The following is a 23,850-nucleotide window of genomic DNA, read 5'->3' on the forward strand; positions in this document are numbered from 1 at the left end:
TATAGCTACTATTGTAGGGGGTCGCTTAGTGACACCAGGAACTTCCCTTGAATAGATATTAACACAGGGTAGGACAAAATCATATGACGGTTACAACTGAAGAGAAAAACCAGGACTTATATTAACAGCATTTCTACAATTTGGAATAAGGTGTCTACGCCTTATATTAGTGTTGGCACAAGGATAAAGAATTTTACTGTTTTCAAAGTCAAAACGATGATATAAATAAGGAATAACAGTTGTTTGAATTGATATTGTTGATATTCATCACGACTGAAAAATGGCAATTATTTTAATTACAATCTATCTACCTTTAGGTTTTTCAGGTTGTGGTTTAACTTCGGGTTTCGGTTCTTTCGGCTGAGGTAACGGCATCGACATGATATCCTTAATCGACTCTTCAACGCTTCGGTACGTCTTCATAAATTCCTCTGCAACAAAAATGCGTGAGAAATGGTCATCTTCTATCTTATAATATAGTTATTTCCAAAATCCCGATCTACTAAATAAGACAGCCAACACAATCAACCCCAATCAGTTGTTTACTGGTTCAGGCTGGTTGGAAGATTATTTAAATGAACCGGAACCAAAATTTCAAATTAAGTACTTCGATTTCCACCTAAGTCTGTAAATTTGACCCCCGATCGCACTACTATCTATATCAGTACTTAGATTTCCGATTTCAAAATCAATCCCCCTGTTTCATTCCCAGCAAGTGTGACGAGTTTGTAAGGGACACCAAATCAGACAAATGAGACCAAATCTACCAATCAAATAAATAACAGGGTCAATCCCTAGTTCAAGATCAACAAAACCTAGCCAATGTAGTTATTCGCTTCATGATAGATTAATGCTTCGTTATTATTCTTCTAGCAGTCATGATCCGCCTAAAAATCTGAACCCGTGCCAGGGCAGTGCTGCCACCTTCGTTGAAAAATTGATCGAAACATAGACCATTATAATGCTGTCACACACAAGCTTCCATAACCACGAATATGATGATGACGTACACGTGAATGATGATGCATTTGGATGAGTAAACCACAAGGATTGATCAAGCATGCATCAATTTCAATGAAGGGGCAATTTCATCTTCTTAGCAATTTCAACTCGAGTTTACACCCTCATTTTTTCACCAATAAATGATGACACGACTTTTCAGTGATGGGTAAAACGAAACAAAAATTCAGAACTTATCGAAATGATTATAATCAAGATCACCAATACGTAGAAAATGTAAAATTCCAAACCTGAAATGACTTAATGGGATATATGAAATGCGTGTATGAGCATGACGCGAAGAATATCATGAACGCTAGCGTATAAAAACTACAAGACACCAGCAACTCGTGAGCCAGTATGAGAATATCTTACCAGTGAAATTAAATCTTTTCACTAGACATAAATAAAAACATAGAGAGAAATGAACATGGAACAAATGACAACAGTGATAATCGGCACGCTATATTCTTGTTGTATTAGTTCAGGATTAGAATTGCCCGGCGTGGAAAATTCTGCGCCATCAATAACTGATCAGAGGAAATGGCGTGGCGGCATAAACTGAAGCTTTGCCGAACGAATTGAAATCATCGCATTCCACTGGCATACGCGAATACAAGCGCAGTATGTGCATACGCGAATACAAGCGCAGTATGCGCACATGTGAAGTAGTATACTTACTAATTTGGATGGTAATTTTCTCGCGGAGTTGCGGGACTCGCTGTAACATCTGCATCGACTGCTCGATACGCTTGTCGATAACGTTCAGGTGTTCACGGATGTCGGCGTATAAACGTTCGGCCTCTTCGGGGTCGACCTCGCGCACGTGTTCAAAGTGGTTGATGGTGTGAATGCGGTCCTTCTGTTCGGCGCGGATGTAGTGTTCCAGTGCACGAGTAATAGCATGAGGCTGTAACGTTAATAGATATCATGTTAGCAGTAATTAAACCATCCAAGACATTGATTTAAGTCTTGAATATTTCATTCAATTAATCCTTTTGTTGCTGACTAATTAATACCCGAAAATGCTGGATATAATTTGAAAGTTAAGAAAATATCCACACTAGTGTGTTGAATAGCGGGCATACTGCTTTAGTGCGTTTTACGCAGCTGTGCGGTGCATTGTTAGTTACTAACGTTTCACTTTGGGGTCCTGCCATCTTTTAATACAGATAAAAACTAATTACTAATAAAATCAATACACCGCAGTGCCATGAACTAGCAAAGTCCATCACCGATTTATACACCACGCTGTGGAGCAGATGCAATGAAAGGGTTAATTAAAAAATAGAGATCATAGTTGGGGGGTAAAGATACATCTATGACATGGGGCTGGTTTCACAGACTAGTTTAGACTTTAGCCTCGGAGTTTGAAGTTAACCACTGGGTAAAAACCAGTCTATAAAACCGGCCATATATGCTAAGTGGGCAAAGTGTACTCTACTAACCTGTGGGTCCACCATTTTCAATTGTTTGATGTATTCGTCCATAGTTTTCCTCTTTTGCTTGTTGAGGTTGGCCTGAACGTGTTGCTGATGAATGGCAACCAGTTGACGTTTTCTGGCAGCGCCGTCTTGTTCCATTGCTTGGTACATTTTCTGGAAACGCTGTGGAACGAACAAAAAAAGAATAAATACATTTCATTCCTTTATTGGGTACAATTTCATCAGATATTTCGTTTTGACTCCATATATGCAACTATGAACACACAATATCGGTTCGGCGCTCGCTGCAGGCAGTTTCTTTTTTTACGGAAAATTCACTCCGACAACAATCAGCGTCTGCTAGTCTGCGATGACTCATATGGTCACGACTGCGAAGAATAACCTCATTTTACCAATCAGTCGCATGACAAACTCAATCTTTTCCGCCAACCTGATTCATCCCCGATAAATCAGTCTGTCGCCTTCTTTAAGACATTGTCGAATACCCGATGCGACGAACGCAAAAAGGCAAATTGTTTTTGTTACGCGAACGCTACTGACTGTAGTTGGGTGCATGAATACTAGTTACCCCTTCTATTCGTCAATCTACAGACTGGGATTAGATCTAAACCTTTTGATGTGGCTTTTATAACAGCCACAATATAGGGCATAGAATAGAAAATATATCATTCTCTGTACATGTACATATTTTCCTACTCTTTTTTTCACACCAAGTGGATGATGACTATGAAACAAAATTATGATTAGTCGCTAATGACAGCCTTCTCACTTTCGATGAACTCACAATCAAAACTAACTGTCATTACGCTTGGTAGCTCTTTTGAAACAGAACCCTGGACGAGAAAAGGTAACTACATGTACTGGCAATGTGATTCAGGGGTGACTGGGGATATTTTCAAGGTCACGAACATTAATTATTAACATGCAAGGCCACAAAATGCTTTATCCATGTATATGAAAAGGAGCAGAGGGACTAATTTTTTACCGAGTCAGGTCTGCTACTAGTTAATCATGTATAGAATGATGGTCTCTGGTGGTTGCGTTATGTATAGAAATGGCTTAAAGAAAGAAACAACAAGCATACCTCGGTGATCTCCATGTTTAGTTTGTCAGCCGCTTTTCGGTCGTTCGATCTTAGCTGTTCAACGTGTTCACGTGCCGAGTTCCAATCTTTCATCATCTGTTTGAAAAGAAAGTATAGCCTTGATGAAAATCAGTTGATTCAATTTTATCGGTTCGATTATCGGTTGCATATAAATATTCTAAAATTGCTAGAAATATTCTAGAATTGTCTGGTTGAACAGTTTCAGAGAAACCAAATGGACTTAGTATCAATCAACAGGCTTGAGGCTGTTCCTCATTGCATAACAGCTAATTCACAATTCAAGGACCAGCTTTCTATTAGTATTGATTCGTAACCTTAACCTAGTTGATAATCCCGTGTTAAAAATGAGGTTCAAGGACGTAATTTAAGCATAATTTGGTTGATTTCAAGTACAGTGGGTAACTCTATACCCTCAATTGGATTTCTTACTGCAGAATGAAACTAGTTATAGAATCTGGTGTCGATATGGTCTTGTCACCTTACTAATGATATTAGAAAACCAAATCCGAGCTACCTGCCGTACTTGAAATCAGTTCAATAACATGGTTCATACAGTCAATTGCGCACGGACTCATGAAAACATGACTCGAAATGCCACTTCTTGTTTGCACTTGCTTCCGCCAAACAAAAAAACGGATGTGATTTTTTAGTTGGGAACATGTTTTTCAGCTACAGTGCATGTCTGGCTTCAGTGTTATATGCCCATACAGTAGACACCCTGGACTGTTCTACCGATACTATATACACATATCCTAGATATTGAAATTTCATCGACCGCTGCATCTACGTACCCTAGTTATCTTCTCATGATGAGAATTCATCCATGTTTTCATTGCAGCCTTGAATCGTTCGTGTTCGTTCAGTTGATGGTTTGGATCTTCGCTGAAGTGTAAATACGCCGTATACGCGTCCTCTTTCTCCGGATGCGGGTCGGCTTTCTTAACGGTTTTCTCCGGTTTAGCGGCCATCGGCGGTTTCTTTGCTTTCTCCACGTTCTCATCGCTTCCTTCGGAGGATATCGCCTTTTGCACGGGCATCGTAGCTGCAATCAGATTGAAATGTGAAACTGTTTATCAACCCAGTCAGTAATAATACCCAAAAGTACTGGAGATTATTTGAAAATTCCATCCCAGTGCAGTGTATAACAAGTACCACGCTATTGTGAATTTACACTTTGGTGCGTCGTATGGTTACTAATATTTCATTGTTTGGAAGTTGTTGCCATCTATCAATTGAGATAAAAAAAACTAATTACTAAGTACATTGATGTTCTAGCAAAGGCTATCAATGATTTATACATGGCACTGCGGTGTAGACACACTGAAAGGGTTAAGTACATGATAAATATATACAATTTATGATATATTCTGGACTGCTAGGTCTATTAGCCACAATACGGGTTATAGGCCTAACGTTCGTTACCAGAAGTAGGTATCAGTTTTCGCATCAGCCAACTACATTTCAATGAAAATCCGTCGGTTCAAGTAAGCATTTTCTAAAAAAATTGGGAAATCTTGGAAAAGGTGAGTGCGTGTATAGTTTTTGAGAAAATGCTTACTGGAAACTTGAACCGACGGATTTTCATTGAAATATAGTTGGTTGACGCGAAAACTGATACCTACTTCCGGTAACGAACGTTAGGCCTATAACCAGTATTGGTAATAAGGTAGAAAATTTTCAATCTTATGGTTTGGCTCTGCAGGCCTTAAACAACAAAGACAAGTGACAGCAAATCACGCGGCACTTGCCGTAGCGAGAAATGTTCGGCGCTCAGTGAGGTGAGATATGAACCGAACAAAGAAACTGTTTGTCAGCGATAAGACGTCCCTGGAAAATCAAATTAACAGAACACCGGTTTCCCGGTATAAGATCAGGTGTATTTCCTTAAACAAGAAGATGTTTTCGCCTTTTGAATAAATCTCATCTGCTGTGTCAACTTTTGTTTCCAAGCGGGAAGCATTAAGAAAAACAGCTTTTCCCCCAGGTAAGCGAAGGCAAACATTCACGACCTCAGATTGTCACCAAGCATATTTTGCGAAACGATTCCGTCGCCTTTTTCGAAACGTTCAACATTGGGCTGACCATGTCACGGAACAAACGGACCTATTTTACTGGCCCATCTTGTTCCGGATAGGCGACAGGCCTTGAAGGACAATCAGTCCAATAGGTGGCAATTAGTTGCCATAGTAACGCTCATCTGGGACGTTCGAGTGTCCATCAGACGCCATGGAAACAATTCTAGAGCGGCAACAGTTATGACTGTTACCGTTAAACGCACGCATATGCCGGCTGCGTCCGAATCGACAGACGGGCAATAATTAATCGTCGGCTATTACCGATGTTGATTTAACGCAGCAGCACTCGAGAGCACCGCGGCGGCGGCGGCAAGTGGAGAATATACGAGCCCGCGCCAATATCATCAACACGCGATTTACTTATTACAATAGCGACAGGAGGAACCGTCGTTCGTAAGCAATTTATGCACAACCAATTTTGACGAAGACACGTCGGTATCAAGTTTGAAAAAGAAGTTCTTAACCCATTCAGTGTGTCTACTCTCCGGTGCAGTGTATAAATCGGCGAAGTTAGCTAGTACACCGCATTGCGGTGTTTTGATGCTATTCGTAATTAGTTCTAATCTGTAGTGGAAGTTGGCAACAACTGACAATCATAGTGAAATATAAAGCCCAACGCACACGGCACCGAAAAAACGTTTTTTCATAGTGAAAAAACGTTTTCGATTGTTTTTTGTTATGCAGTGTGCGGGGAAGCAAATCAAAAAACGCCGAACTGAAGAACGTTTTCCCCGAGAAAAAAAGGTTTTCTGAAAAACGTGTTTCTGTTTCGGCGAAAGAAACGTTTTGCCGTGTGCGTTGGGCTTTAGTAACTAACAATACACCGCACCAAAGTGTAAATGCACGTAAGCTGTATGCCTGTTATTCAACACACTGGATTGGAATTTTAAAAACTTTTCAAATCATCTCCAGCACTTTCGGTTATTATTAGTAAGTCAGCACTTGGGCGTTGATTTTATATCTATCATAAAATCTCGGCTCATCAGATGCCGACTAAAAAGCTCGTTGACTGATGAAACTGAAAACGGTGTTTCACATCGAGATTGATCTTTGTCGTCGTCTGATGGGCAGATGGGTCTCCGAAAGAACAATCGTTGCCGCGGTAACCATGTACTGCGTGTTCGCGATAAGTGTCACGTTCAAACAAAAAGCAGCCACTTTCAGCCGGGTGAACAATTTAATTAAGAATGACGCAGGTTGGCGAGGCTTCATTTCAGAGAAAACGCGAGACTTACTAAAGAGATCGTATAAATAATCTGTGTATTTAAAGTTCTGTGAATATGAAGTTAATCAATGTGAGTGTCAGTATAGAGTCGCTCAGAATAAATTCAGATAAAAAAGTTATTAATCTTTCCCGTGTTGGTCTTATGCTTTATTGAGTGCACCCGCGTTAAATAGACTGGTATTACATGTACCTTTAAACTGGGTATGAAACCAAACCTCCACCGGGTCAAAGATAAATCAATAAAACTGGGTACTGTGTTTTATGTATGCCTCATGTGAGCTTATAATTTTGATTTTTTCTTGATACTAGAATTGGCTCTTTAAGGCCATAATACATTTTATAATAAAACACCTAATCTCTTAAGTTGCATATTAATCCGTCAATGAAAACAAATCTTCAACGTTAAGGGGTGTCAAAACCGGGGTAGTTCATTTCCCGAATCACGTGGAAACTTGCATTATTGAAATAGTCAGCCAAAAAATCGCGGCAAAATCATCAGATCGACTTCACACACAAAATCGATAACGATTATTTTCGACAAGTCTTGTCTGACGACGACGACGAAGCGTATGTTCATAACGCCTTGAACGACGGATATAAATCTCAAGTGATCCGTGAACGAGCTGAAATCCCGTAATAAAGCCTGTAATAACCGATGCAGTAACCGTGGTAACAGTGTCGTTTAGCCGGCTGCAGTGGCGCGCAACAAGTCGTTAAGCGAACTGTGAGTAATACAGTCAACAACCACCGACGAGTCTGACTCAACAGATCCTACGAAAACATCACCGACACTGACTAACAACGATGACAAAAATTCAATCTCTCAACGCCGAAACAATATCTAATCGTCCGTTAAGACTCGTTATCTCGTCTCAAAACAGGCGTTCATGGAATCTCGCAGCTTGGTTTACAGTCAGTCGTAACTAACAGCTTTGCACGCAATGTGACTTGTTAGCTATCTCTTTCCACCGGTAAAAGTAAACCAGCTAATGAATTGAGCAACAGCTCATTCCCTGTTTAAGAATTATAAAAGCAAAAAGAACAGTAGACCGAATAAGAATTTAAGTAGTGGTGATTGAACCCTGAAATGGGTGGATGGATAAACTGAGAGTCATATGGAAAACTGTCAGACTGTATCAATTAGAACCACTAATATTACCACCAGTCTGAGGAAAAACCTATTGATTCTTAGTGACTTGGTCAATGATGGTTCTTCTCACTCTATAGAATGGGGAAAAAGACACTTGACCGCTCGTAATGAGCCTTGAGTAGTCCTTGGTAGGTGGAAGAATCTAAAACAGTTATAATCCGAGATCAAAATGCTGATAAAATCTTAACGAAAGGGACAGATTTCGGTTTGAAAACTTATTGTTCTATAGGGAGAAAGGGTTAAAACCATCATCACTCATTATATCAGTTGATAATACGGATGACTAATTGGGTAGTGATGACTGGACCTGTGGATGGAATACGATTTAGCACTTAAGCCGGCGGAGAAAGAATGTAACCTGGTTGAATGAATTGACCACGGCGGTAGTCGATGATTTTTCAGCTAACATACGGAGAGAGAGAGTCTACCGATCGATCTGAATACCGCCTCTCGAAGCCTGCGAATTAATCATCGTCGGACGGCGAACTGATAAAACATGCATTAGCGAAGGATAGCGCACCGCCGTGCAACTCGCATGATGACATGACTAAGACATTAAGATTCAAAGATGTATGCCGTATCACGCGCTGTAAGGCTCCAGACGGAAATAGCCGAGAAATCAATCCGTCGACGATTCAGGGATGAAATTAATACAAGGCCCGGTGGAGAGTCTATTCACTTCGCGTCCGCAATTGTAGAATACGTGAAAATTCATCGCTTGACTTTTTGAGTGGAAGGTCACTCGGAGAATCACAACCATCGGAATTCACAACTGTTGATCAGTCAATACAACTCAGAAAACTAGAGCTTCACTAGCAATAAATACCCCTCAACCAAAATATGAAGGCTCTACAAATATGGCCGTGGCAGCCATCTTGGATCAAAATCGTATAACCGAGATACTAACTTATGAGAAAAATGGTCCAAAACTGCAGACTTTACAGGGGGAAAAGGTGCAGAGTGTTGAATTCGAGCAGAAACAAGGCTGTGGCAGCCATCTTAGATTACTTGCAGTAGTCAAAAACGATAAAGCAAATCCTCCTCCCATCCATAATCCGTCAACTAAGTTATGAGAAAAGTGGTCGACAACTGTGGACAATAGAGCAGGATTCTTACTGGATGCACGCCGGCCAGCCTGGATAGACGGATGGACGAAAGCGACACAAAAATACAGTCTGAAGGGTCAAAATCCATTACGATGTAAATGACTGGTTTGGTTAAACATTCTACCTACCATTGGATCCAGTTATCAAGCTGTTAAGATTTCCCGCTAGTGCTAACTGAGGGTATTACTACCAGGTTTGAGGATTTTTTATCGTTATAAGGAAAAAGGCGAGAGAAGAAGTTCCAGCGGGTTTCACAATTCTCAATGGTCGAGAATGAACTAATATCGACCCTCGGGTGAATCAAACTTAAATCGAAACTGCGGTAAAGGATACCGATTCGTTGACCTCTGCAACCAAAAATGGGAGAGGCGGACTACTACTTACTTTGAGGAGGAATCTGTGATTTGGGGCAGCAAACGAACTCAACACCGGCGAACAGGTCGGTACCGCATGGTTGCAACATCGCGTAGTTCTTTTTATGTAAGTGCATGTTACGTTCGGCGCATCTCTTCATCGCCGACTGGGTCCAAGCGTCGAAACCTAGACATTTCTTCGGGTCGTGTTCGTGGCTGAAGTTGCAGTGTCGGGGTACGAGCAGCGCGTCACTTTGGAACGGTCCAACTGCAAAATAATAATAGAACCGTCACTACCGGTTAGTCATTCCTGGATATAAAGGGTTTTCAAGGAGTTTTATAGGAGAAAGCTTCAAATTTCGAGGAGGTGTCTGCATCACTTTCATATCCCTTCATATAACTGTAGACTCCTCCTAAATAGGTACTGTTTATCTCCGTAAACCATTAATTCAGTTGTTCTAGTAAACCATTAATTCAGTTGTTCTAGTAAGCTAGTAAGTTTTGGTTTCTTATTTGATAACCGCCTAATTGGGTAAAAAACACCCAGGTCCCAACTGTATCGATTTAGGCGTTGTCCACTGTACAACTACAAACTAGACAAACATTTCTAATGACCTATTTCTCAAAATTGAAGGCGTTTCAAAGGAGTTTTGGGCATTGCGTTCAAATTAAAGGAGTTTCCGAACACCTTTGAAAGCATTTTCTGTTTTGAAGGGGTTTTTAAGGAATCAATGAGTCGTAGGGAACCTGAATACACATCGGAGAATGTTAGAGAGATATTTTTATGGAAAGAGAAATATCAGTTTTCCGATTTCCGAAAAACTCAATGGGTTACTACTCGAGGCGTACTACCGTATATTGGTGGTCTGATAAACATGGATGAAAGTATTTGAATACATTTCATAAATAATTTAAAACGAACCTCTCACATGTACACAGCGGATTCTAATTACCAGTCGGATAATTCAGGTTCTAGGGGTTGATTACAATGCAAATCATGCTTTTATACATTTTTTACGAAAAATCGTTTTGCAGCCAAGCACTATAGAGATATCATCGTCTGAAGCATTATACAGTGAATCAGAACTGTTTTCATTTATGATTACTTAGTCTTGGCTCCTACAATATCTATCACCCCTCGCACAAAAAAGGCTACGAACTTAGTTTGACAATTCTGATTAAACTTGGGCATCTGTATCTGAGAAACGGTACGTGCGTATAATATAAAGTTCATCCTTTTCAGAACGACCAATTCGCTCAGGCGAGGCCATAGTAGAGCCATCGACTAATTTCCTATGAAATATTATCAACCTAGATGATGCGACGCGAGCTATTACTGAAATATGAACCAGGGCCGATTCAGGACGGATTCAGGACAGAGCCGATAATTACCCATCATTTATACGCGGCTTTCGACAATAAGCCGTATATAAGCCACTTCATTAGCAATAGCCGTAGATATAAATAGGAATTCGCGTTGGTATATTATCTGATATCCGATAATTAGTCTGTGTTGTATGTGTTTAGGATCTTCCGCTCGAATCGTTTTAATTGACATTTACAGCATTCTTTTTTTACGGTTTATTTATCGCGACGGTATAATAGCCCGATGGTAGTGTTCCAAATCTACCCATAATCTCGCAGCCCAATGGTAGAGTTCCCAATATTCCCATAATCTCGCAGCCCAATGGTAGAGTTCCCAATAATCTCACAGCCCAATGGTAGAGTTCCCAATCTTCCGAAAACCTTGCAGCCCAATGGTAGAGTTCCCAATCATCCCATAATCTCGCAGCCCAATGGTAGAGTTCCCAATCTTCCCATAATCTCGCAGCCCCATGGTAGAGTACCCAATCTTCCCATAATCTTGCAGCCCTATGGTAGAGTTCCCAATCTTCCCATAATCTTGCAGCCTGATGGTAGAGTTCCCAATCATCCCATAATCTTGCAAAATTTCAGTTGCGACTGTTCAGGCCCAATAGAGTAAAGCATTCAAACTCAAAATATCATGCTTTTCAAAGGCTTTCCGGGTGATAATAATGACTTGAAATATGTCTAGACATTTCAACGCCAAGACGGTAAAAAAATTGTTTATAAAATATTTCACTTTTCCATCATAACCGCCTTCAAAAAAGTGTCTCGAACCGCTGCCAAACGAACGGCCTACACACGCGGGCGGGGGCGGCAGAGACATTTACAATAATGACAGATGCGAGACTAGGAATAAGAGCGAACCAATTACGGCAAGTGCCTGGAATTTCCCTGTCGGAATCGTTACAAATTCTCCGCTAATTATCGTCGTTGCGTTTCAGTCGGCCCGCAGCTCAGCTAATATACAAACGGATGTCCATCGGGAATATTTACAGGGTGGCCATTACCGCCCGTTTATAAATCCCTTAAAAAGATTTCCCCAATTTTTCCATGCAATTGCCCGAAATTCCTTGAGTGAATCAGAGAAATTTCATGGAATCACGTACTGATAAAGAAACAAGTGTTGCGCAATTCCATGACTTTTCCAGGTTTTAGGTAAATTTGTCGAATTCCCTGATTTTTTCTAGACTTCTCCGATTCCCAGTTTTCCTAGTTTTCCAGGTCAGTGGCAACCCTCATTTACTGTTGGTGCATATACCAAATTAATATAGGTTCTTATCTAATAGATTATTTTCGAAATTTGAAACTTTGAGTTTATCAAAAGTTATACATGTACATCGAAGACATACAGGGATATATAATGACATACACACTAAAAATGGTCAATGAAATCTTCTGGCATTAATTTCCTCTAAACTCGTCTCGCGACATCAATTCTACCTCGAGAGGAGAAAAACTGTTGATGGGCAAATTAATTATTCTACTCTTGGCAACAGAAGAGCAAGCGCTCTTCGAGCGCTCATAATAATCTCGCATTGGCTCAATGCATTTCCTTATTGCGGATTATCTGAAATCTTAATCGGCGAACGCTGAAAAAAAAAAACGATCTTCTCGATTAAATCGATTCCGCTTTCTCGACACAGTTGAATCTTTAGTGGAAGAAGTATAACAGTTTTTAACGATGATTTCAGCGGAGTGATGAGTACAGCGGACTCCACTCGAGACAGATCCGGGCAACTGGGATAACGCGTTAACTCTTTACTTGTTGGTACATTTTCCCAACGCTGAATTATATAAGCCATAGGCGATAATGGTCGTTGGGCTCAGGCTGCAATCTAGAACTTCAAAATTACCATATGTTCGTTCCCATTTTTGAAATGTCGTATCTACTAGGGCCAATAGCTAAATTTTGTCGAGACAACTTTTTAAATATAGATTACATTCCTCAATTATGAGCTCATCTTCAAAGTCAGGTCACAGAAAAATAGGGTTTTTAATGCCTAGTTCTGTCATTAGGTGGCGCACTGGGCCTATTGTTCACACTGCACAACTAGACCCTATACTATGAATTGTATCCAAGTTTCATCAAGATCGATCTGAAAGACAGACGGACAGTGGAAGCTTGAGATCTAATACGATCCAACTTGGATATCGCTCAATACTCAAGTTTCCTAGTCCAAAATGATCCATGAAGCAGAGTCTTCTGCACATCACTTTTCGATTGACATTAAAATCATCGATTTCTTATGAATAATCAACCTCTCAGGCAATCATCGCGTTTCATAGTGGCCTACGCGATGAAAGCGCCACCTGGCGACCATACCCGGTAGCCAAACTATAAAGCATACGTACCGAGACATCGGATTGGTCGTATTGTGTATTCTCCGTTTCGGTGACAATGTTTGTGGTTACGTTTGCACCAGTTGCTGATCGTCTCGAAATGTGTCGCTTCGACGATGTTAGTAATGTCCATACCGGGATACATCTGGAAAATACGAGAAGATAAACGTGTGAATATACTTTTTTTTTAAAGGTTTACATAATGGTAGCAAGCAGAAAAGAAGTACCCGGTAATGAATATGACAATATGTCACTTGAAAGCATTAATATGCAGTCAGCAGATCATCACCCTGTCTTTACCTACCCGCAATTTTATATCCATATTTGGAAATTTCAATCTTTCTTTATTCGAAAAAAATTCCATCAATTTGTTTTAAAATAAAATCATCTTTATTTTCCTTTACAATTTCAGTTACATATAATGCAAAATCTGTTGTTTTTAATAGAATAACGAAAAACACCAGCCTGCCTGGTCACTTTGGTTGGTAGAGAAGGGGGAGAAACATGGTAGCATTTTACTAAGCCTCGAAATACATTTTCTTTTTAAAAAAGAGCTAACATACAGGCATCTGCTATGAAAGTAAAAATCATAATATTCTATTTATTTACCAAACAAGATGCTGCACAAAGTTCTCAGGTTTTAGCGACTCGGAGGGAGTTAAAGTTAACATTTGTTAGAGGAAAAAAAATACCCGCAGCGAGCATTCTCAAGTCTAGATATACAAACGCTAATAGGAAGACTAGACATTTCAGTTTATCATGTCGAGGGAGATGAAGAAAGATCAAAGGAAGGCGAAAAAGATTTCGGGAACCAGAGCCACGCCTCCCATTGTGCAGGTTAGTACCGGGAGATAATATTGAATACGAAAATTGAATACGAAAACTGTATCCGGGTACTGCTACATGAAGTATCTCTCACATGGAGTCATCGCCCCGATAATGCGTGACTCAAATGACAATTTAGACCATGATTGTTCATTATATTATCTTAAGCAAAACGCAGAGGTCGCACTAAGATCGATCTGATTGTCTACGATTTGGTCCTAAGAACACTCGCCAACTCGCCAATTCGGCCAAGACTTGTTTTGTAGGATCTTAGCCCTACACTCGGGTCACCTGAGATCCACGATCGTTTTGAACCGACTGCTTAAGTCATGTGATGTATACATCGCCGTTTATTGGCTATGACCTTACGATCGGTCGTAAGTACACTCTGGTCACGAAAGATCCGATCCAATCGTCGTAAGAAATAGAACACGTCTGATCGGCGATCAGTACAATGTTGTAAAAATTCCCCGACTGAAAAATGGGCGACTGGTTGTGGATTCCTTACAACCTAACAATTGGGTCAGATCTAATGCGACCTGAGTTAGGCCATGGACTCTGGCTCCATGGTTAGGCTTAGGGTATTTGCGAGCAGATCTACAGCCTGCGCTCACACGGAGACGATTAAGCACGGGCCAAGAAATTGCCACCGATCGGACCCGGACAATTTGGCCCGTGCCTAATTAGAGAGCGCGCTCACACATAAATCACTCACTCAATACTATGTAAACAATGCTGAAACAAAGCGAAATGAGTCACTTTGTTGCAATTCACATGCAATAATTTGACCTGTGCTATAAAATTTTGGCCCGGGCCCATTTGGTACCCCTGCAAACAGAGTTGTTCCGGGTCTAACTTGGCATGGGCCAAAAATACTGGCGTGATCGTATAAATTCCTGCCAGGACGCATAACAGTCACAATTCGCTACTTATTACATATCGCGCTTCGTAATTCATTGTTCGGTCGGTCCTGCTCGCGATGATTCGATTTGTCAACATTTTTGTCATCGCCCGCACGAAAAATTAAATCCGCCGATGAAAAGGCTGCGATAGATGTATCGAATGGCAGTTGTTTCATCTGTGTAAATCAGTTTAACTGTCGCAGAGATAATTGAATTAAACGGCGATGAAATTCATCAGTCTACACTACTAACCAGCACAGCATCAACACTGATTTTTCTCAGGTCTCAGAGTGGCACATCGCTGAGAAAACAACATATCGGGAAATGTTAAAAGGTGACTTAAACTTCTTGTTCACGCTTACTTAGACGGTTTTTTTTAAATACTTGCAGTACAGATTTCTCCGGAAGGGCCAAAGGTATAAATAAGAAGATTTTGTTCTTTTACACGCATTTTAAATGGAAAAGAACAGGGTAAAATTATTTCAAAACTGTATTTTCCTAAGTCAGTTTCTAAAAAACAACTGTGATATTTATAGATTTTCAGATGAAAATTTCCGACCATCAGAGGGATGACATTTCAGATCGAAATGATATCAAGAATCCACGAGGAACTGCGTTAAATACGAAAATACCGCGTAGTGAAGCGGACTTAGTATCCATCAATTGAATTGACATCGGGTACATTCAAGTTAAACGACGCCAGTCATTCCATCAAAATGCGATTTGTATAAATCCTTTTTTCCTCGTCGTCCCAAATCTCTCGTCGTTCGCGACGGCGAATGATCGAAGATGAAATTTACCATGGCAACCGACGGTTATTTTCGATTGAAGAAGAACGCGACGAAGCTGACACCGAAGATGACCCTCATCGTCGTCGCGCGGAGCAAGTCTCGTTGAATTTCCCGGGAAATTAATTGGAGACATAGCCTTTTGTCTATAATAGGAGTATGATTATGAAATATGAAATCTTGTCCGAGCTTCCCTGGTGGAAGATAGGATATTAAGAGGCAGCAAAGCAGTCAATAGATTTTAAGATATCGCTTTTAATGACTATTGAGCCCAAATTCAATTCTAGTCTTATGTCATCTAAACTACAATCCTTTAAAATCAATGAATCATACCATCGGAGTTAAAACTATTGCTGCAGACAGACTACTCCCCCTCCCATTTCACCCATTTATTTTTCCGAAAAACAAAAAAAAATTAAAATAAATTTCAACGTTTCCATTTTAACTTTTTGGCTTAGTGATTGAGGAACTTCTATCTAATGCGCGCAGTTGTGCAGTCAAAAAGCCTCCTTTCATCTGGACACTCGCACCATTTATATAGCAAAAGGGTCAGCCTACGGCTGGCCTAAAACCTTGATGTCAATATTGTCTCAAGAGACTAAAATTTCCTAAAGTTTCCGTTTCAATTTCAAACTTTTTTAACACATATCTCAAACCATTACCGATCAACGAACTCCTTTAATTTCGCTTAGCTTTAGAATCTTAACTTCATAAAAGAAAAAACTGATAACCGTACATAGCCTACTTGTGCTATTGTCTTTTTTTCATTGTTGAATAACCACCACAGAGAAATAGAGGATAGGCATCGATTTACATGAAACGGCTTTCAGAAACGGCTTTCAGACGGTACTGAAATTAGATCGGACTATCGGGCGAAATGCGCAAGTTTAAGATTTCTCTCATAGACAGGTAGGCCGCGGTACAAGCGAGATACACGCGTGTATCTATCTAGAAAACCAGAAATATGAACGCATTTAAAAGAAAAATAACAAAAAACCTTCGTAACAAGATTCACGACGACGACAGGACGTATTCTAGCAGGACGAAGTTTCGGTCCGTGATTCGAAGGAAATTGGACCGGATGCAAAACAAAGACGACGAAAGAATTTCCCGGGAGAAAATTAGAATATACGAGACCCTGTTTCAAAGAATGTTTCGTTTCATCGCCGATACAGAGGGAAATTACACCGGGCTTCGTATTACTATTTTTCTTATTTCGCGAGACTTTACAAAAAACGACGAAATTGAACTTTCTGAAACACGCCGGGAATGACCACCCGTGCTTCCAGAAAATGATTAACACTACCTAAGAAAAGTTCAACCATAACGAATCTGATTTCAAACTATTTACTGCCTAATTACATTGTGATTTCGCTAGTATTTATTCATATTTTTTAATAATCCAATTCGTTTTGATCAACAGTTCCATCGAACCGTCATCTTGTTCTCGAAGCATCAAGAAAAATATTTCCGAGAAACCACGTTCACTATCACGATGTCACTCTGAAATAAATTGCAACCATCTCATACAATATTGTCTTAAGTCTTTAGTCGACATATCCACACCCGACTACCTGGTATTTCCATTGTGGAATAGTTTTCAGTAATATTTCGTAATACTTCGACGTAAAAAATAACAGTTTAATTGAAAATGAACTAGAAACCTTTTTGATTTTCAGTGTACAGTCAACCCCCCATATACCGCCCACATCGGTGCAGAACGATTTTGGCAGTATAGAGAGTATGGCGGTATATCGGGGGCGTTTGACTATGTATTTGTATAGAGATGTACATCGAGAAAACCTGGCGATAGGCGGGTATATGGGATGGCGGTATATGGGAGGGCGGTATATGGGATGGCGGTATATAGGGGTTGACTTGTACTATGTTGATTTTGAATTTTGGTACAAATTTAGCTCTCAGATGAGTAGGATCACTACTCTCTCAAATACTAGTGGTAGTCAGGTTTGCGTATCCATAAACGAAGAGATTTCAGAATTATTCACGATTGAAAAACAAATAACACGGGAACACTTTATTGGAGGCAATTTGGAGATTGAATCATATCGGCTTAGTGTGTTTGTATCCACTGCCAAACCTCCACGAATAAAATCAATATCGCTGAAGTTAAGAAGCTTAAAATGGAAAAAAAATGCCTAGCATATTTATAATCTGCCAGTATTTTTGAATACGTTCGAATTAAATCTCCGAGCTCGTTCGTCATATACACATTTTTTTCGCGTTTTTCCCGCCTACGTCGTCGTCGTCGTTGTCGTGGTGACAGTTACGGTCCCTATCATCAACTGTTTTGCGAACGTACGCGGTTGACATTTGTAAATGAAATTATGATTTCTGTATGAAGCATATTACGCCGACGTATAGTCGGGGTGTGCGCGCGCTGCTTCGACGATCAATGAGTACTTCGTCGTATTATGGAAGTCAAGTTCGCCTAATTCGTAACTTTAGGGATGAACGAATACGTTTAAATCGACTGAAATACTAAACGATCGCGATACGGCCGAGAATGTTTTTAAGTTATTCGTCACGAAGGCTGATTGGTCGACGAATGAAAAATTCCCGTTTAAATCTTACCGATAAAATCTTACCCTTCAATCGGTTTGAAAGGAAAGATATTAGATAATCGGTTTTTGGATATCTTCAAGATATCTGTCGGTCCAATACACGATGTTTGCCCCCATGCGTCTCCGAACGAGGAGAACATTAATTTGAACACTTAAAAATCGAACTGCAGTTGATACGTTATGATAATTGTTGATATTTGTTCTCTGCTGTGACAGAGTATATAAATTGGAAATTGAAATGTTCCAGAACACTTTATATGTTCCAACTCAATGTTCCCACTGTGCCGGCTGCTCTAATGGGTGTTCTGAGTTTTAACAGCATAAGATGGTATTTGTCACGGGATCAGTTACTCATTAATGACGGTCGAGATCAATGAGTGGATGACTGATTGTGACAATCAACATATGGATGACTGATTGTGACAATCAACATGCGGATGACTGATTGTGACAATCTAACAGCGGATGACTGATTGTGACAATCGACCAGTGGACAACTGATTGTGACAATCAAACAGTGGATGACTGATTGTGATAATCCACCAGTGGACGACTGATTGTAACAATCAAACAGTGGATGACTGATTGTGACAATTGACCAGTGGGACAGTTGATTGTGACAATCAAACAGTGGATGACTAATTATGACAATCAGACAGTGGTAACTGATTGTGACGACCAGAACGGTATCAAATGTTTATCCATGAAATGTAGACAGCTTTTCACCAGCTGGTACCCGATAATTAAGGGGTTAACCGTCCATTAACAGCTGCAGTGCCAATCCACTTGACCGTGGTGAAAGTTAGAGCATAGCCACTTCGCGAATCAACAAAAAAAACGCTAATGTAAAAGTAGATGTAATAAGACACGACTATAGTGAGACACGATTCTGTGACACTGTTACGACCGAACGTGCATCAATTACTTCATTGTATACAGAACTGGAAACTGGATATCAGAGAAAAGTGTCACTTCTACTTCAAACCGCTTGCCATTAGCCAACGTAGTTCCCACACATGTAAGTTACATATGACGAGAAGCTAAAATCAATTCGATCCTCAACAACTGACACAGCTGAGCTGTAAAATGCTTTCCAAGTAAAAGACAGTTACAGGCTATATGAATGACGAGTCAAATAAATCTCATCAATATAAGGCTGACTCGTAAATAACCAATGAATCAAACTGTTGAAATCTAAATCCGCGAAATCTTTCGGTCCCTAATCTTTCCTTAATTGCTCATCAATTTGTCTATAACTTTTTGAAATAATCATGCTATTACTGGGAGGGGGGAGAGGAAACCACAGAATCCATGAATATTTATGAAGAAATTTTCCCCGCTCAGGTTTTTTTAAATAAATTTAAAATTCCATGACTTCAATTAACGGTTTATTCTTCTTCCGAAGTACTGTATGCCCACGCTGGTATGACTGATATGCGCTGTTTTGAAGAAATCAACTTTCAAGTGTTGCCAGTTAAAGCTACATGCCGGCATCATTGATTTAGTTGCTGTTGTACGAGTATTTATTTCCTGCATCATCGATAAATCCATATTCATTGTCGTCCGCTTGCATGATGCAATCGCGGCAAAGTTACACATCGTCGAGCATTGCTTGAATTGAAATTACTCCAACCTGAAATCACAGATAGCTTTGGGCCCTGTATGAATATCATCTGTATTAGCAATCTTATCTTGTACTCAAATCAAATTGAATTTAATACATTTGAGACTAAACCATTGATCGAAACTCCAGACACTGAAAAAGCTGTATTCAACTTTCAATTCCATGAATTAATACGAAAACAAGCCACAGATGACAATGATTCTCGGGCTTAGGCTCGAATCTGGAACTCCGAAATTCCCATGCGTTATTTCCCAGTGCATTTTGGATATGTTTGTATCTAGGACCAATAGCTAAATTTAGTCAAGACCACTTTTCTTCAACCTTTCCTCAGTTATGAAGTCATCTTCAAGGTCATGCTGCTGAAAAACAGTCTTTAGTGCCTAGTTCTGCTGCTAGGTGGCACACTGGGCCCGCATTCTCTGCACTTACTAACATTGTACCCAAGTTTCATCAAGATCCATCCACTAACAACGAAGCTAAGTTTTAGCTGAAATACAGACACTACACACAAACAGACAGTATTTAAATAAGGGCTTGTAATGGAAGCCCGAGATTTGTTTAAAATTTCAACATTCATTTATGAATTCAATGAAATTTGACAGAACAAAAATCGTAATGGGAAAAAGCCATTTGGGAACTACTTTGCGATGAGGTGATGAAGTCTTCCATATCTCATATCAGAAATAAAAGAAATCAACTTCAACAAGGGAGTTTGAAAGCAGCTCGAGAAAATTGAAACACTTTAAATCGAAAAAGAGAATTTCAAATAAAAATCTCATCGATTTCAAAGCAATGTCGATTGGCTTAAGACGGAAACTTATTTTCAGAGAGATGTGACGAATTTTTTCCAATTATCCGAAAAACTAAATTATAGCTTATCGGGTAGAGAGACCTTCCTGAGATGTCGCGATACTAATAACATTCAAAGCATACCGATACAATATCATATCAATCGGCGCTAATAGAAAAAATAATTAATCAGAGACATCCTTCACAACAACGCCGTGCAGAGCAGATAATGTCCGGAGGGAGAATCAATAGCCTCGAAATGATGATGATGATTCACTACGCGATAAGATTTCAACTGAAATGTCAAATTTACAAAGTCACTATACAACGTTTTATTTGGCCCTGATGAAGTTTGTCAAGTTATCTAATGACTACGAAAAAAAAAAATAAAACACAACAAAACAAAAAATAGTACGATTTTGTGTATTTTCCCGAAAAGTCATTACATGGATGCGCCAAAAAAGTATTTGCAAACAAGGCCGCGAGCATCTAAACAGAATATTCATATTTCTACTTGAACGGGTTATGAATGAATAGTATTATCAGGTGGGGGTATATTTTCTACTATACATAGTAGAAAGTATTCCAAATGACGTTATGACTTTGTCGTTGCCAATTCACCACGCTGTTTGAAGGCCCACGTTCGACATTTTTCGTGGTATTTCACGTTTTTTTTTCCACGCAAACGTTTTCAATGGTGAATATCATTACGTATATATTTTACTATTCGAATCAATAAGGTTACTCCACGCGACATTAACCCTTTACTCTTCACCAGTTTCAAAGCGACGATTATAGTTTCTAGGATGAAATTCAAATTCACATGTATGTACATGTACGTATATATGTATATTGTACCTATTTAAGGTCAGGCGACCTTATATCTCTAATTGTAGTGAGTTTCACCAAAAAATCAGAGTAATGTGAGACAAAAAACAGTATTTTGATAAAGAATTAATTAGAAATGGTTCTGATTTTGAGAGTATTTTGATATTTTTGGTAGTAGTTGAGCGTTTAAAAAGTGTAGAAACTACTCTCAAATAGCAGTCATATGGTCAGGTATGTATATTTACTGTTCAAATGGAAAAAAAAATTTCCCAGCAACGGAAGAAATTATACCTATTTCTCAACGTGTAAATGTAATACACGTTCATACATAGTCCTAGTCTACTGACTAAAATCTGGCAATAAGCAGATTCAGATTTAAACGTTAAAGTATGTTTGTAAATTAATGAAATAATTTGACATTTCAGATTAAACAATGTTGAAAATTTCAATTGAAATAGGGAGCGAAAGTCAGTGTTACTAGTATGGCTTTTAATTAGCAAAATAAGTTACATTTCGAACTTAAAACAATGTTAAAAATTTCAAAATCGGTGAGAAAGTCAGTGTTGCTATTGTACGGCTTTTAATTAGTAAAATACATTGACATTTCGAACTGAATACAACGTCGAAAATATCAATCGATCGAAATAGAACATTTCCTCGAAGAGTCAACAACCGAGAATCGTAATGACACATCTCTAATCGAATCTGACAAATCGTCTTTGACGTGCGCGTCGTAGCTCCTTGTAGATTTGATTAATTAGCCCAATACGGTTTCTCTCATTAAACACCTGGTTGTATCGATGCTCCTGGCGGCGGCGGCCGTGTGGTATACTGAGTGAACCGGTCGTTGTAGCTGATAATTCAATGATTTTCACTATAACATCAACTACCACGACGTATACAGCTGATTAGATTAATCTCTCGTAAAATGCTGACAAAATTCTGACGGTTTATTCGGATTGAGCTTGTTCGATTGAAAATGGAAAAAATAGTTTTCAAATCCCACGCACAATCCATCGACTGTTAGAGCCTTGTTTGCGCTACATTATTTACGAACGGTCTGAATTTGGCCTGTTCCAATTAAGTACGGACCAAGTAATGGTTTAACCCTTTCAGAGCGTCTTCACCGCAATGCGGTGTATAAATCGGTGATAGATTTTGCTAGTACACCGCACTGCGGTGTATCGATGTAATTAGTAATTACTTTTATCTCTATTGAAAGATGGCAGCACCTATCATTACTAAGTGAAATATTAGTAACTAACGATACACCGCACCACGGTGTGGACTCGCTATAGTGGTATTCCCGTTATTCAACACATTCAAATTATCTCCAGGGTATTAATTAGTCAGCAATGAAAGGGTTAAGTGGATTGAGCCCGTTTGACGTTTGATGGAAATTGAAAAAATAATGTTTTCAAATCACACGCGGAACCCATCCATTGACTTGATGTCTGTACAATCTATTTGCCTTCGCAACAATAAACGTGTCTGTTCAAGAGAAATAAACAACTTCAGGAGTCGAATCGAGTTCGATTTTAAGCGTAGCTACGTGAATAACTTTCCGGGATTCAGAACCTGGCAGAAACCTGTGCAATAACAACCGTTCACTACCCACCTCTAATACCCTGCAACAAGTATTAAAGGCAGGTGTTGCTAATAAGACGATGATTGATCCGGCAAACCTTTCTAAAGCTAAGAGAGAGTAGGGGTATTATTAAGAGAAGGTACCTCACGTTGCGGTGTACGACAAGCTTTGATTGTCACAGCGAGTGGGACCAGTTGGCTGTATCGAGCCATCCGTGCGATGATAAAAGCTAGCGACCGTTCCACACCGTATACTGAAAATGGCACCACTATACTCTGATGTGGTCGTCCATTATTGTCGTGCGTGGGTCATGAAAGACCAGGATTATGCATATACGGATCAAGGTTAGATTTAAATGCCATTGGCAGTTACAAAGGGCGACCAGATTTCGCTCTTTTTGCAAATCCACAGAGTTTTCCTTGATATTTTCATGTGACTACACAAAATTACCTGAGCGAATCAGAGAAATATCTAAGATTTGAGTGTTGCAATTATTCATTTTTCATTGAATCACGTATTGATAAAGAAACACGTGGTCAATAGCATTATCCCCGAGTTTTCCAGGTTTTTGGTAAAATTTCCCAATTTCCCTGATTTTTCTGGTTCCTTGAGCTTTCCAGGTCAGTGGCCGCCCGGTTACGGTACTGATAATAACTAGTCAACTCCGATATGATTGCAAGAATATGGATCAAGGATTGATCGGGCAGTCATGCATTAAGAGTCAAGGTTGCCTGATGATAATGATGCCTGAAAGACAG

General features: G+C 39.6%; 1 protein-coding gene across 2 annotated transcripts in view; it reads right to left on the bottom strand.

Annotated features, from left to right (window-relative positions):
• The window catches only part of LOC141907670 (amyloid-beta precursor-like protein), a 43,920-nt gene that overhangs the window by 6,070 nt on the left and 14,000 nt on the right, over positions 1-23,850 (bottom strand). For both annotated transcript variants that reach the window (XM_074797389.1, XM_074797388.1), the window contains exons 3-9: positions 13,179-13,311; positions 9,490-9,726; positions 4,341-4,591; positions 3,529-3,624; positions 2,448-2,606; positions 1,681-1,909; positions 312-431 (exon numbers count right to left, since the gene is read on the bottom strand). In XM_074797389.1, coding sequence (XP_074653490.1) covers positions 312-431; positions 1,681-1,909; positions 2,448-2,606; positions 3,529-3,624; positions 4,341-4,591; positions 9,490-9,726; positions 13,179-13,311 — 1,225 coding nt within the window. The remainder of the gene's footprint in view (positions 1-311; positions 432-1,680; positions 1,910-2,447; positions 2,607-3,528; positions 3,625-4,340; positions 4,592-9,489; positions 9,727-13,178; positions 13,312-23,850) is intronic.

The sequence above is a fragment of the Tubulanus polymorphus genome, chromosome 6 (assembly GCF_964204645.1).
Source record: "Tubulanus polymorphus chromosome 6, tnTubPoly1.2, whole genome shotgun sequence".
Lineage (NCBI taxonomy): Eukaryota > Metazoa > Nemertea > Palaeonemertea > Tubulaniformes > Tubulanidae > Tubulanus > Tubulanus polymorphus.